General features: G+C 51.3%; 1 protein-coding gene across 1 annotated transcript; it reads left to right on the top strand.

Moving 5' to 3' along the window:
• The first annotated feature begins 403 nt into the window (after window positions 1-403).
• Window positions 404-10,831, top strand: DRD4 (dopamine receptor D4). The gene is made up of 4 exons (XM_065635353.1): window positions 404-691; window positions 8,974-9,086; window positions 9,440-9,987; window positions 10,629-10,831. The coding sequence occupies exons 1-4, from the start codon at window positions 404-406 to the stop codon at window positions 10,829-10,831; spliced, it is 1,152 nt and encodes a 383-aa protein (XP_065491425.1).
• The last annotated feature ends 819 nt before the right edge of the window (window positions 10,832-11,650 follow it).

Raw genomic sequence — 11,650 nt, 5'->3', positions numbered from 1 at the left:
ACAGCCAGGGGTCGGTGCCACAGAGCATCCCCCAAGGGGGGCTCTCCAGGGCTGGCCGTGCCGCCACCGCTCGCTCTCACCTCCGGGTCGGGGTCCCCCGCGGCGGCAGCTCCCAGGGGCTCGGCGGGGCCGGGACACCGGGAGCCTGTGTCACCCCCCCCGCCACCGCCCCATAAGCCGCTTGGTGACCCAGTTGGAGCGGCGGGGGCCGGAGCCGGGTGGAGCTGCCTCCGGGCGGGCGGGCGGCGGAGGCTCCTCCCCGCTCCGCCGAAAGTTTGGGGCCGCTCGGTCGCCGGAGCTTCGCCGCGGGGCCGAGCACGGCTGGCGGCGGCGGGAGCCGAGCCGGGAGCCCGCGGCCAGGGAGCTCCCATGCCCCGGGCTGCCGGGGCAGCGCCGCGGCGCCATGGGGAACGGCGGCGCCACGGGGAACGGCAGCGCCACGGGGAACGGCAGCGCCGGGGCCGCGCCCGCCAACGGCACCGCGCTGCCACCGCCGGGCGGCCACAACATCGCCGCCCTGGTGCTGGGCATCGTCCTCATCCTGCTCATCGTGGGCGGCAACGGGCTGGTTTGCCTCAGCGTCTGCACGGAGCGGGCGCTGAAAACCACCACCAACTACTTCATCGTCAGCCTGGCCGTCGCCGACCTGCTGCTCGCTCTCCTGGTCCTGCCCCTCTATGTCTACTCCGAGGTGAGGCTGCTCGGGGACTGGGGGTTGCGGGTTTTCTGCCCGGGGATCCTTAAAGTTACAGGGCTGGGGGTGGGACGGGCAAGAGCCCGAGTTTCCCAGGGCGCCGCTGCTGCCCGCATCGCCAACTGCGGCGGTGGCTGCGGCCGGCTCGGGGCAGGTTCGTGGGAACGCCGCTTCTGCCGGGAGATTCCCGACCTGCAAGTGCATCGAGGGGAAACGCAGCGAGCGCCCGTAGCGGAGATGCAGCGGGGTGTCTGCCCCGGGCCGGGTCCGCATCTCTGGGGAGCCCCCGCGTCGCAGACATCCCAGGTTGCCATCAGCGAATGGGTCGGAAGGGACAGAGAGCTACTGTGCTGCCTTCAGGTGAGCAGCTTTTGGTGATAAGGGAGATCTTAGCCAGGAAACAGGCTTCCACACCGAGCAGGGGAAGCTGTCTTTCTGGGGAGCCGGATGGGATTTGGTCATCCTCCATCCAGGTGGTTTTAGCTGGCTCGCTGCAGGGCTCCCCATGGCAGGTTCTCTGGTTTGCACAGGCCTGACCCTGTGTGTGGGGTGCTCATGGAGAGAGAGCCACCCTGGGGGACTGGGTCAGGCTTTCTGTTCACCTCCCAAACCTGTTCACCTGCAAGACCATGACAGCTGAGGGAAAGAAAAACAGGAGCTCCTGTGCTCGAGTGGTTTTGCATCTCCCTCTGGCTCTCTGTAACAGGGAGATAAACAGGGATTGATAATGTGGTTGTGGGGGGACTTGTTGGACTGGGGTGAGGAGCCTCGCTGGAGCCTGACCATTAGAACCAGCCGGTGGGTCCTTCCCTGCTCGTGTGGTTGAAAACAACCCCGGACCAAAAAGCAGCAGCTGCTCTACACCTCCCCTTGCAGTAGCTGGAAGAAGAGTCCTCTTCTTTCCAGATGTGGGGAGGGCCGGGATGCAGCCTCGTGTGCACTGAGCAGCCCCAGCAAGCAGGGGACTGGGGGGCCAGGGGTGTCAGACGAACCTTGTGTTTTGTGACAGCCACATGATTTGCAAGGTAGTGGCTTAAGTGCTTCCTCAGGGAGCAAAAGGGGCTGACCGCAGCCAGTGTTCCCGTCCCTGAAGGCTCACACAAGGGCACACCAGCAGCGCTCCGGCCTTCCCATCTCCCCTTCCCTCCCAATGCCAGGGCTGCTGCTCAGCACCTGGCTGGGGTGGGTCTGTGCTTTCTTAAGCAAGGCAGGCTGTGGATTAGAGCTTAGGATGCTTTTAGCCTCTCTGCCTCCTCCCAGGATTTTGCAGGACATTGTGACCTCTCTGGAGACACAGGTATTCTGGAGGGACAGGTTCAGCTGGGGATCCGCGAAGAACCAGTGAAGAACAAGAGCATTAGATTCCCCTCTCCCTTTCCACCACACTGACAGGATCCCCCCCATGCTCTTTGTTTTTAGTGGTTTTGCTTTTCCCTCATTAACTCACTTTTGGTAGGTAGAAAGCCTGTGTCTTTGTGATTCTTCTCAGTTACTTCTTCCTAATTGGAATTCCCTTTTTTCCCTTACTCTTCTGTCGTCTCTCTGTGCCTCCAGTTCCCGATTCTGTGGGCAGACACACACACACGAGTGTGTTTTCCTCTAGTCCGCAGGCTTGAGTTTTGCTGACATATATAAAATGCTAGTAACAGACTCTGGGGCACCTCTGAATCTTCCTTCAACTGGGCATGAATGTGTGGGGGTTTCCTGGGGTTTCACAGACATCCCACAAGTTCCGGATGCTCAGGCAATGGGTGTTCAGCCTTGTACGAGCTTTAAGAACCCATGCTGTCCAGCCTGTGCATTTGCTATGATGATATTTTGTGTGTTCACTTCATAGTTGTTCATAAAACATCAGTTACATGGTGTAATTCTCCCATGTCTCTGCACCCAGGGTATTAAACAACAGGGAGTGAAGGTGTCTTACAACAGAATTGTCTTTTCTTCCAACTTCAGCAGCTCCTGCAACAAGGCAGGCATTCCGAGGCGTAAGAGACCCCATAAAAAGAGCGTGCGCTGGCATCTGTACTCTTCTGCTCAGCAGCTGCGCGCAGACGGTGTGGAAGGCGCTGTGCAGGTACGGAGAGAAAGGCAGGAGCGCGCAGCGCCCGCAGGCGGCCCTGGCAGGCAGCGGGCTCTGGAAGGCAGGGCAGCAGCCTGCTGCCTGCGCCGCAGCCCGACCCGCTCCGTGCCTGGAAGTTTCTCTGTGGGCTCAGAGCCCACAGGGCCCATGTTCTTTTTTAATAATCTCCTGTATTTGATGCAGGATTTACAGCTCATTTTGTTCTGAAATATGCTAAGGAAAAGTGACAGTAGCCATTGAGTCAGTGCCAGGGGACAGATTTTTTTTTAAATTTTATTTTCTTGGAGGCAAAAGTGACAACTGTAGATCGGAATCAGATGCTCAGATGGGGGAGCGCAGGGTATAGCGACTGCTGCTGTTTAAAACTAGCTTGATTTCAACTTGCATTCTGTACCACTGAATTCAGCCATTGAAAATATGGCATGCACAGTCCTGAACGTTCAGTTCAACCTTTATTCTTGGTGTGGGATTTTTTGTTTAGTTGGGTACTTTTCAACTTTAGTACAGCTCCTGACAGAGTAAAGATGGACTTTGAGGGCTTATTGGAAAACTTAAAAACCAGCCGAGTTGGTTTTTCCTTCTTGTTCAGCAGGAACAGAACAATAAACGGTGACCATTTCATTCAGCAGGAGAAGCCTGGTTGTCTTTGTGCTTTTTTTCCTGTGAGATGGCTTCTTGTGCCAGGTTTTTGGAAACATCCCTCCCAGTCAGGGCTTTAGAAGACAGCTGGAGGGGTTTAAACTTTTGAGGTGATATCTGACATCACCACAAAACAACAGATCTCCCACACGCTTCAGTGCGGTTGGGATTCCTCCCTGGGAGGTGTAGATTATGCTTTGCTGCTGTTCACAGAAGCCTGAGCACAGTGGGAGAGGCCTTGATCTTGACCATTATTTCTAGTTGTTAAGAAAGCTTATTCCGATGCATTAGCAGCATTTGTTGACACATAGTCTCCTTTTGTACTTCTGAAAGAGCCCGCATAACTTTTTGTCACAGCTAAATTGTTGGAGGGTTGCTGGAAGCAGGCGCTAGACAAGGGGGACATCGGTGTGTGTGGGCACAACTGTTTCTTTTCTGCACGATTTCACAATCGCTGCAGTCTTGACTGCATTGTTGGGAGCTCTTCAGGCTGTATTTCTTTCCTCATTAATTTGTCCTGTCGAATTTGTCTACCTCAGCAGCTCAAATTAACACTTGGGGACTTAATGAGAGTGTTAAAACTGATATAATGAAGCTGGCCTTGCACAACTCCAAATGTTGCTTTCATTTCTCAGTCCTGATCCTCCACAACCTGATGGAACCAAGATGGGAAGGGAAGAAACATCAGCTTTTCACTGGCTGAAAGCATCCATTTCCAACCGGAACAGCTCCCAAGTGTGGACATGAAGTGAATTCCTGACAGGGCTGTGTTTACAGCCAGTTTCTCCTTTGCAGAAATGTACCACCTTCAAAGAAAACCAGATGAACTTCTGTTCCCTGATCATTCCTCATTCTGTCTGGAGAGCTGGTTTGGACAGAGGCGGATTAGTGCTGTTTGCCATTTGTGTTGTTAGCTGCCACACAAAGCTGTCAGTATGCACACGTGCAGTCTTGGGCCAAAGCACAGTGTGCCGGTGCAGATGTGTCCAGCACTTTCCACCGAACTTGTTCAAACAGGGGAGAAAGAACAAAGTTCTAGTGTTTGCCAGTTGTTAATTAGCACACAGAAGGCTGCCCTGATATGCAGAGGGCACTTCTCTTCCAACTTGCTCAGGAATCTGAAGTCTTAGCAGTATGACAGGGAGAAATAAAAATCCATGAGGAAGGCAGAGTGCTCTTCCGCAGCGGTCCTGTCTTTCTGGTGAGAGTGAAGTGCTCTCCCAGCGATCAATCCAGTGCCAGTAAGGCAGGGATGATGGGAAGCTCCCAGGGCTCCACGATAATTCCCCAGGAGCAAAGCTCTGCTTTTGTGTGAAGAGAGGCCAGGAGAAGATACCAGAGTCTGCCTGGAGCACTGATAGCACTGAAAATGGGGGTTATCGCTCCCCTGAGGCAGTGAGGACACGAGAAGGCAGAGCTACGCGGTGCTGTGGAGATACTGCGAATATCTTTAGGCTCAGAGTGACTTTGCCCTCTAGAAATTGCAGTGAGGGAGTTGCATGGCTACAAAGGCTTATCTTTGTGTGTAAGGGCTTCCTTTACCCAAAGACTCTGATGACAGGAGCTGCAGCAGCACTTTTATATAGTCCTCATTAACTGGAAGCATTCCCAGCATCAGGGCAGTCACCAGTCTGAGCAGCTTCTACTCTTGGGACTCGGCTGTAGAACGTACCTCCTACCTGCCTCGCTCTGCACACTCTTCCCTTATCAGCTTGCTCCTTAATCCACAGCGAGTGCCTGAGCTGTGAACAGGTCTGACCGGGGCGGCTGCTGCCAGGAGCTGTGTGAGGCACAGTTATGTAAACATCTTTGCCACTAAGATCTCTGTAATTGATTATGAAGAAGAGGAAATGGTTTAGGAGATCTGTACATTCACCTGGCTCCTACAGGTCAGGGAAGGTGAGTTTTTCCAGGCAAGCGCTCTGCCTCGTGCATTCTCAGAGCGATTGAGCAGCCAGTGCTAATGACACAACCTGTTTTCTTGGTGAGGGTGATGCAGTTCTGCATAAAACTTCCAGGATGTCTGTGTACCACTGGTATCAAAAGATCTCTTTTTTTTTGCAGCATCTCGTGTCTGTGTGCCTGTGATGCAGCTCTTCTCATGAGAGACCAGACCTCTCCCCTCCTCTGAATTTTCCGTGGCTCTCTGCGAACGCATGTCATCCTTTTAGCAGCAGTGTTGAAGATTAGTCTTTCCTGGAATCATATAGCTTTGGTGGAAATAGATGTTCTTCTAGGCCTGGCTGGTATCTGAGCCACACAGTCTCTGCACAAAGTACTGGGGAGGTGACACAGGCCAGCAATTATAAACCAGCGCTGAGGATTTTCTTCGCAGTGACCAGTAATGGGAGGGAGGTGTCTTTGTGTCTTGTGCCCCCACAATGTTTTAGGTGGATGATCAGACTTGCTCCTCATTTCTGAAAACCTTGACTTCAATGATTTAAGTCAAAAAAGGACGTTAGGGCAGACATGAGGCCACCTTTGTCTCGTGTCCCACTCTTTCCCCTTGCATTGTATCTTCTGGAGAATGCAGCAGCCGTCACGAGCCATGAAAAAGGGCCCAGAGTCAGCTTGTTGTGGGCATTTGGACAATTCTTTGACTCTGATGCTGGACTTTGCCCACTTGCAAGGATTATTACTTGGTCTGGGCTCTCAGGATTAGTGCTTGAGCCATGGCCTTGCTGAGGGCAGGCGGGTACTTGTTTGGAAGTTCAGACGGACATTTCCCAGTTCACTTGCAGGCTGCTGTTGTCTGGGTATCTTCTTTCAGATGCCATCACCACCAAAGACTGAAGGATCACTTTTCCATAGCCTCTTTCTGCTCTTTGTAGGAAGCAGCTGGAGTTGTTCCTCCTCTGCACATAGGGGCTGATCCAGAACCTTAGTACTATTTGTAGTGAGATATTGGTATCTTGTAAGAGACCAGAGCGGCTGCATGTGAATGTACTGGCGTTACCAACTTTGGTTGCTGAACAAGCAGCCAGTCTGCACCTGGAATATCGCTTTGAAAGGGGTCTGGCTTGTGTCCCGAGCGGCGATCATTATCACCTTCCTATAAACCCTCCTTGTCTCCCACGGCGCGCTGAGCTCAGGGCAGAGTGTGACGCCCCCCTGACACACACATAGAGTTTTCCATCTTCCAGAAGGCAATGTATCTGGAGGTTTCAAGTGTGGTGGTTAATATGTCCAACTCACTTATTTAAGGCTTAGACTATATTCTCGCCAGAGCTGTGGAGAGCATGTCAACAGCCTCAGAAAAGCCATAGCAGGTAGGCTGGCTTGCGGGGTTATATTTGCAGCTTTGTTTCATTTTGTTAAGGGAGACAGCTCGCCTGTAGTGTCCGCTTTGCTGTGCAACGCGATGTGTCTGCTCAGCGCCAGCACTGCTGATCCTGCATCGCTGGAGAAAAACAGGGGCCTCGCGAAAGAGCAGAGAACGCAAAAAAGCCAAAGGAAGTGGAGTTGTGCTGGAGCACTTCTTAAAGGCAGCCTGAGCCGTTAATGATCCCCAAAGCTTTACACCCTGTACCTTGACGGGCTAATCTGCGACCTCCTGTAATTAGGTACTGCTTACCACATGACCCAGCAAAGCCAGCTATGACTCTAAGCCAAAGTCACTCACCCGTCAGGGAGGCTCTTGGCACATTTTGCTAACGTGGGCAGGCGAGAAATGTGGTATAACGGCAAGTCCTCTCCCAGCACTTTCCCCAAAGTCTGAGCGTTGGGAGTTGGTGGGGAAAGGGAAGAGTTTGTAGCGTTTTCTGGGTGCCCAACTTGAACATCATGGCATAGGCTGTGTCCTCTGAAGGTGACGCAGCCCAAGAGCTCGTCCTTTTTAGAATTGATTAGTTCCCCCAAATCACAAACAGCTTTTGAAAACTGTAGCCCACAAGCAAATAGTCTCACTCATAATCTGAACTGAACTTGTCAGGATCCCAGTGAGCTTGGCAAAAATTTAAGGGTGGTTGTTTTCTGATTCAGCCCCTAAATTGGGCTTGTGGTGGCTGATCTGTGCTGGAGAAAAGGCTGAATGAAGCACTCAGGTCTGAATCCAGCCCTCCCCTGGGGTTTGTTCTCCTCTCAAGGAGATACCTATATAAAAATAGCCAGACAGTTTCTTCAGAGTCTCCTTTGGCTTGAATGGCTCCACTAATCATAATCCTGTGCGTGACATTGTTACTGCCCAATATGAATCCTTGCAGAGCTGCAAGGTCCAAGGGGCATTTTATATTTCTATTTCTATTGTCTAGATTTTAATAATAAATATAATTACTTTAAATCTAATTTATACATACATATTTTACATATATAACACATAGTATAGACATATATGGATAAATTATATATGATGTATGTTATATATTGCGTTGATATATATTCTAGAAAAACATTTTAAAGCACCTGTATATGAACAATATCTATAAATGTTTACTATATTATATATCTTATATTACAGCAATATATAGCCAATTAGTATAATATATGTATACTACATATAACTATATATACTATTTATATGTATACCTTTAGCTCCTGTTTCAGCCATAGTGGGGATGAAATGAGTGATGCTCAGGAGAACAGCACATCTAAAATAGGATTTGTCTGAACCTCCAGGGAGGAGGACTCTGCCTGGCAAGTGAAACACACGCTCCATTCTGGGGGAAAAAAAAAAAAGAAAAATTAAAAAAAAAAAAATCTTCAGAGAGCTCAGCCCTGTCCCTTGGGAGAGCTCACAATTTCTTGCTCTGCTCTTCTTATTTCTTGCCAGAGAACCCCTCCTGTTCCTGCTGCGCTACCACTTGGTGCCCTGCTCCCTACAGAGGCAGCACTCAGGCCCAAGACATCGTCAACACAGACCCAAGCAGCTCCGTTCGTTGTGCCTGGAGCTGAGTGGTTTTTAGGAGAATTTAACTGGGAGTCAGTGTTACCGGCCACACGCAGTGGTGTGGGATGACAGAGCTTTGTGTGAGTTTGATACGGGGGAACGAGGGAGCCCTTCTGCCTCCCAACTGCTAAGCTAGGCTGGAGGGGCTCAGCTTGAGCAGAGTTTTTGTTGGTTTTGTTGGTTTTGTTTTGTTTTTCCCTGAGGATTCTTTAGGACGAAGCAGTGTAGATTTTTTTAACTGGTATCTTTTGTACAGCAGAGTCAATACTTGCAAGTAATACGGACTAATAACCCACGTCTGGTCATGTCCTCTTGCTGGCAGCACTTTGCTTTGCCCTGGGTGCTGCAGTTGCAGAGAGGACAAGAGATTATATCCGACTTGCTTGAGTGTAGGCTCGAGTGGGTGGCCTTGTGCTTAGCGTGACAGAATGAAACAGTTGTGTAACGCACAGGAACTATTCACATTACCTGCAAACAGGATGCTGGAGCAGTTTGGACACGAAAAATGGGAAGAGGAGCTTTATGCTCTGTGACTTGTTGAAGATCCTCTCCCTGCTCCCTGTGCAGTGAGCGCTTAACCCTGCATTGCTGGGGAGATGTCGGGGTGGTGAGTTTGAGTCTGGAGTTTTTCTGGGGGATCTGCTGGTCATCTGCTGACTCTGGGGATCTTTTCAGTTCCAGGGAGGCGTGTGGTCCCTCAGCACGGTGCTGTGCGATGCCCTGATGACCATGGACGTGATGCTGTGCACGGCCTCCATCTTCAACCTCTGTGCGATCAGCGTGGATCGGTAAGCGCCTTCCTCCTCCTCACGCCAGAGGAGCGAGTGCTGTGTCCTGACATCGAGCTGCTTCCATACACACCCCTGGTCCCTTGTTCTGCTCTGCCATCCTTGCCATCGCCAGCTTTGTGTCCCAGCAGTACCTTGTGGTGGCCCAGCTGAAAGCAGAGTTGTGTGACGAGGCCAGAGCTGCCCCTCTGGGTGTTCCTCTGAGCGGGGACTGGTTGTTGCCCAGGCCTGGGCTATGTGAGTGAATTAATGGGGAGAAGAAGAGTGGCATGCAGATTTGGGACCACTCGCTTACCTTACGAGTGGTGACACCAGCACACTGGGACTGGCTCACCTGTGCCTTGTATTGGCAGGTTTATCGCTGTTTCAATCCCACTGAACTACAACCGGCGGCAAATCGACCTGCGGCAGTTGATCCTTATATCCACCACCTGGATATTCGCCTTTGCTGTAGCATCCCCCGTCATATTTGGCCTCAACAATGTCCCAAACCGGGACCCCAGCTTGTGTCAGCTGGAGGATGACAACTACATCGTGTACTCCTCCATCTGCTCCTTCTTCATCCCTTGCCCCGTCATGCTGGTGCTCTACTGCGCCATGTTCCAAGGACTCAAGCGCTGGGAAGAAGCCAGGAAGGCCAAGCTAAGGGGGAGCATCTACGGGGCCAACAGGAAGCTCTATCACCCCTCAACCTTTATTGAGAGAGAGCAGATGGGACTGGAGCCGGAGGAGTGCGGCCCTTACGCCCGCTCCAGCCACCCTGGGGACTATGTGATGAACAATGGCATCCAGACTGTCTCCTACCCCCACCTCAAGTACCCACCCCCAGGACACGGTCGGAAACGGGCCAAGATCAACGGGCGGGAGCGGAAGGCCATGCGGGTGCTGCCTGTCGTCGTCGGTGAGTAGAGGCAGCGATGGTTGGGAAGGGTGGGAAACACTGTGTTGTCCTGCAGGGGGTTCAGGCTGGCACGGCGTGTTTGAACCACACTTCTCCTTGCTGGAGGAGATGCAGGCAAGATAAAAGCCACCTCCTTCATGTCCCATCTCCTCAGTGCCATGTCTTTGGTCATCTGTCCTCCCCGTCACGCGTGGGCTCATGTTTTAACATGCACTGTCCCCTTGTTCCTGTGGAACAGCCTGGCTGTGGCTTAAGACCGGCCGTACCATCTCTCCTTGAGAGAGGATGTTTACCCAGTGAACGTCTCAGTCCCACTTTGAGCCAGAGCTGTGCCAACAACCACAGATGGACAGTGTTTATAATCCAACCTTTTCTTCAAGATAAACCTGTGGTTCCTCATATCTTAAATGTAAATCTAAAGCTAATACATAACTTAGACTTTTCTTCATCAACATTTAGGACGAGAATCATGTCGTGAATGTTTAGCCTGGGCATAAGCCCAGCTCTACCTGTCAGCACACCTGCTGTCTTTTCCCCAGGCACTCTGAGCTCTCTCTGTTCTTGTTTGGCCCAGGCTGCGCTTGTTAAATTAAAGCCTTTTTAACATTTGCATCACTGTCTCTTTCCTGTCCCTCTGGCAGGTGCTTTCCTCTTCTGCTGGACACCTTTCTTTGTGGTCCACATTACCAGGGCTCTCTGCAAGTCCTGCACCATTCCCACTCAAGTCACCAGCACTGTCACTTGGCTGGGTTACGTCAACAGTGCTCTCAACCCTGTCATTTATACCATTTTCAACGCCGAGTTCAGGAACTTCTTCCGCAAAGTCTTGCACCTCTTCTGCTGAGCCCACCAGCACGGCTGGGGAGAAGGAACGACAGGCTCTTTTTTGTATAGTTCATTAAAGATCTATTTCTGCCTAAGGTCTCCTGTCTTTGTTGGGAGGATGGCAGGAGCAGCAATGGCAGCTGAAGGACGTTGGTTCCCAGCCCTTTGTAAAGGTCGGTATCGCTCGTCCCTTCCGCACGCAGCGACTCTGGGCTGACGAGGGCTGGCAGGCGCCTCACTCGTTACCAGCTCACAAACCAGCAGTCTTGCCTCGCTAATTGTGTTTTCCCTGCTTGGGAACGGTGACAGGTCACACTCAGGCTGCAGGGGCACAGAACACACTCAGCTGCCAAGGATGAGAGGCATAATGTCCTTGTAAGGGTGCACACGGTTGTCTAGGAGTAATTGTAGATTTACCTGTTTAAAGGCACAACAATGCGATTGCTCATTCTCCAGAATTCCTTACGAAGCCATATGATTCCTGCCAGGAACCGTTTCCAGCCTGCAGGAAAAAAGTCCTTTATACTGTCTGGTAAACCTGAGTGCAATGACACCAAGGGCAGCTGAGGGAGCAGCAAATGCTGTAGGGAAGAAAATGATTATTGCACAAACCAGCAATTGTCTGAGTAATGATTTTTGTATGGGGTTGTTGCTTTCTAAGGAGTGAGTTGTTTGCTTAGAAACAAACAAACAAAAAAGTACTGCAGGGAAGTCTTAAGCTTTTCCTTGACTAGGAATAAAAATTGCTCAAACAATTTATCGTCAACAAATAAACATACCAGATTGCCACAGTGATTATATTGTACATTTTTCAGTTCTATAGTTTGCTGCTGTGTTG

This window comes from Caloenas nicobarica, chromosome 5 (genome assembly GCF_036013445.1).
Source record: "Caloenas nicobarica isolate bCalNic1 chromosome 5, bCalNic1.hap1, whole genome shotgun sequence".
NCBI classification, from domain to species: Eukaryota; Metazoa; Chordata; class Aves; order Columbiformes; family Columbidae; genus Caloenas; species Caloenas nicobarica.
Note: the sequence above shows the minus strand (reverse complement) of the source record. Positions and strands in the feature narration are given on the sequence as shown.

What these genes read in the sequence shown, in the direction of transcription:
- DRD4 (XM_065635353.1), top strand. Translation starts at nt 404, where the DNA reads ATGGGGAACGGCGGCGCCACGGGGAACGGCAGCGCCACGGGGAACGGC. An exon ending in CCCTCTATGTCTACTCCGAG is followed by an intron (nt 692 to 8,973) that starts GTGAGGCTGCTC and finishes GGATCTTTTCAG; the next exon opens with TTCCAGGGAGGCGTGTGGTC. An exon ending in TGTGCGATCAGCGTGGATCG is followed by an intron (nt 9,087 to 9,439) that starts GTAAGCGCCTTC and finishes TTGTATTGGCAG; the next exon opens with GTTTATCGCTGTTTCAATCC.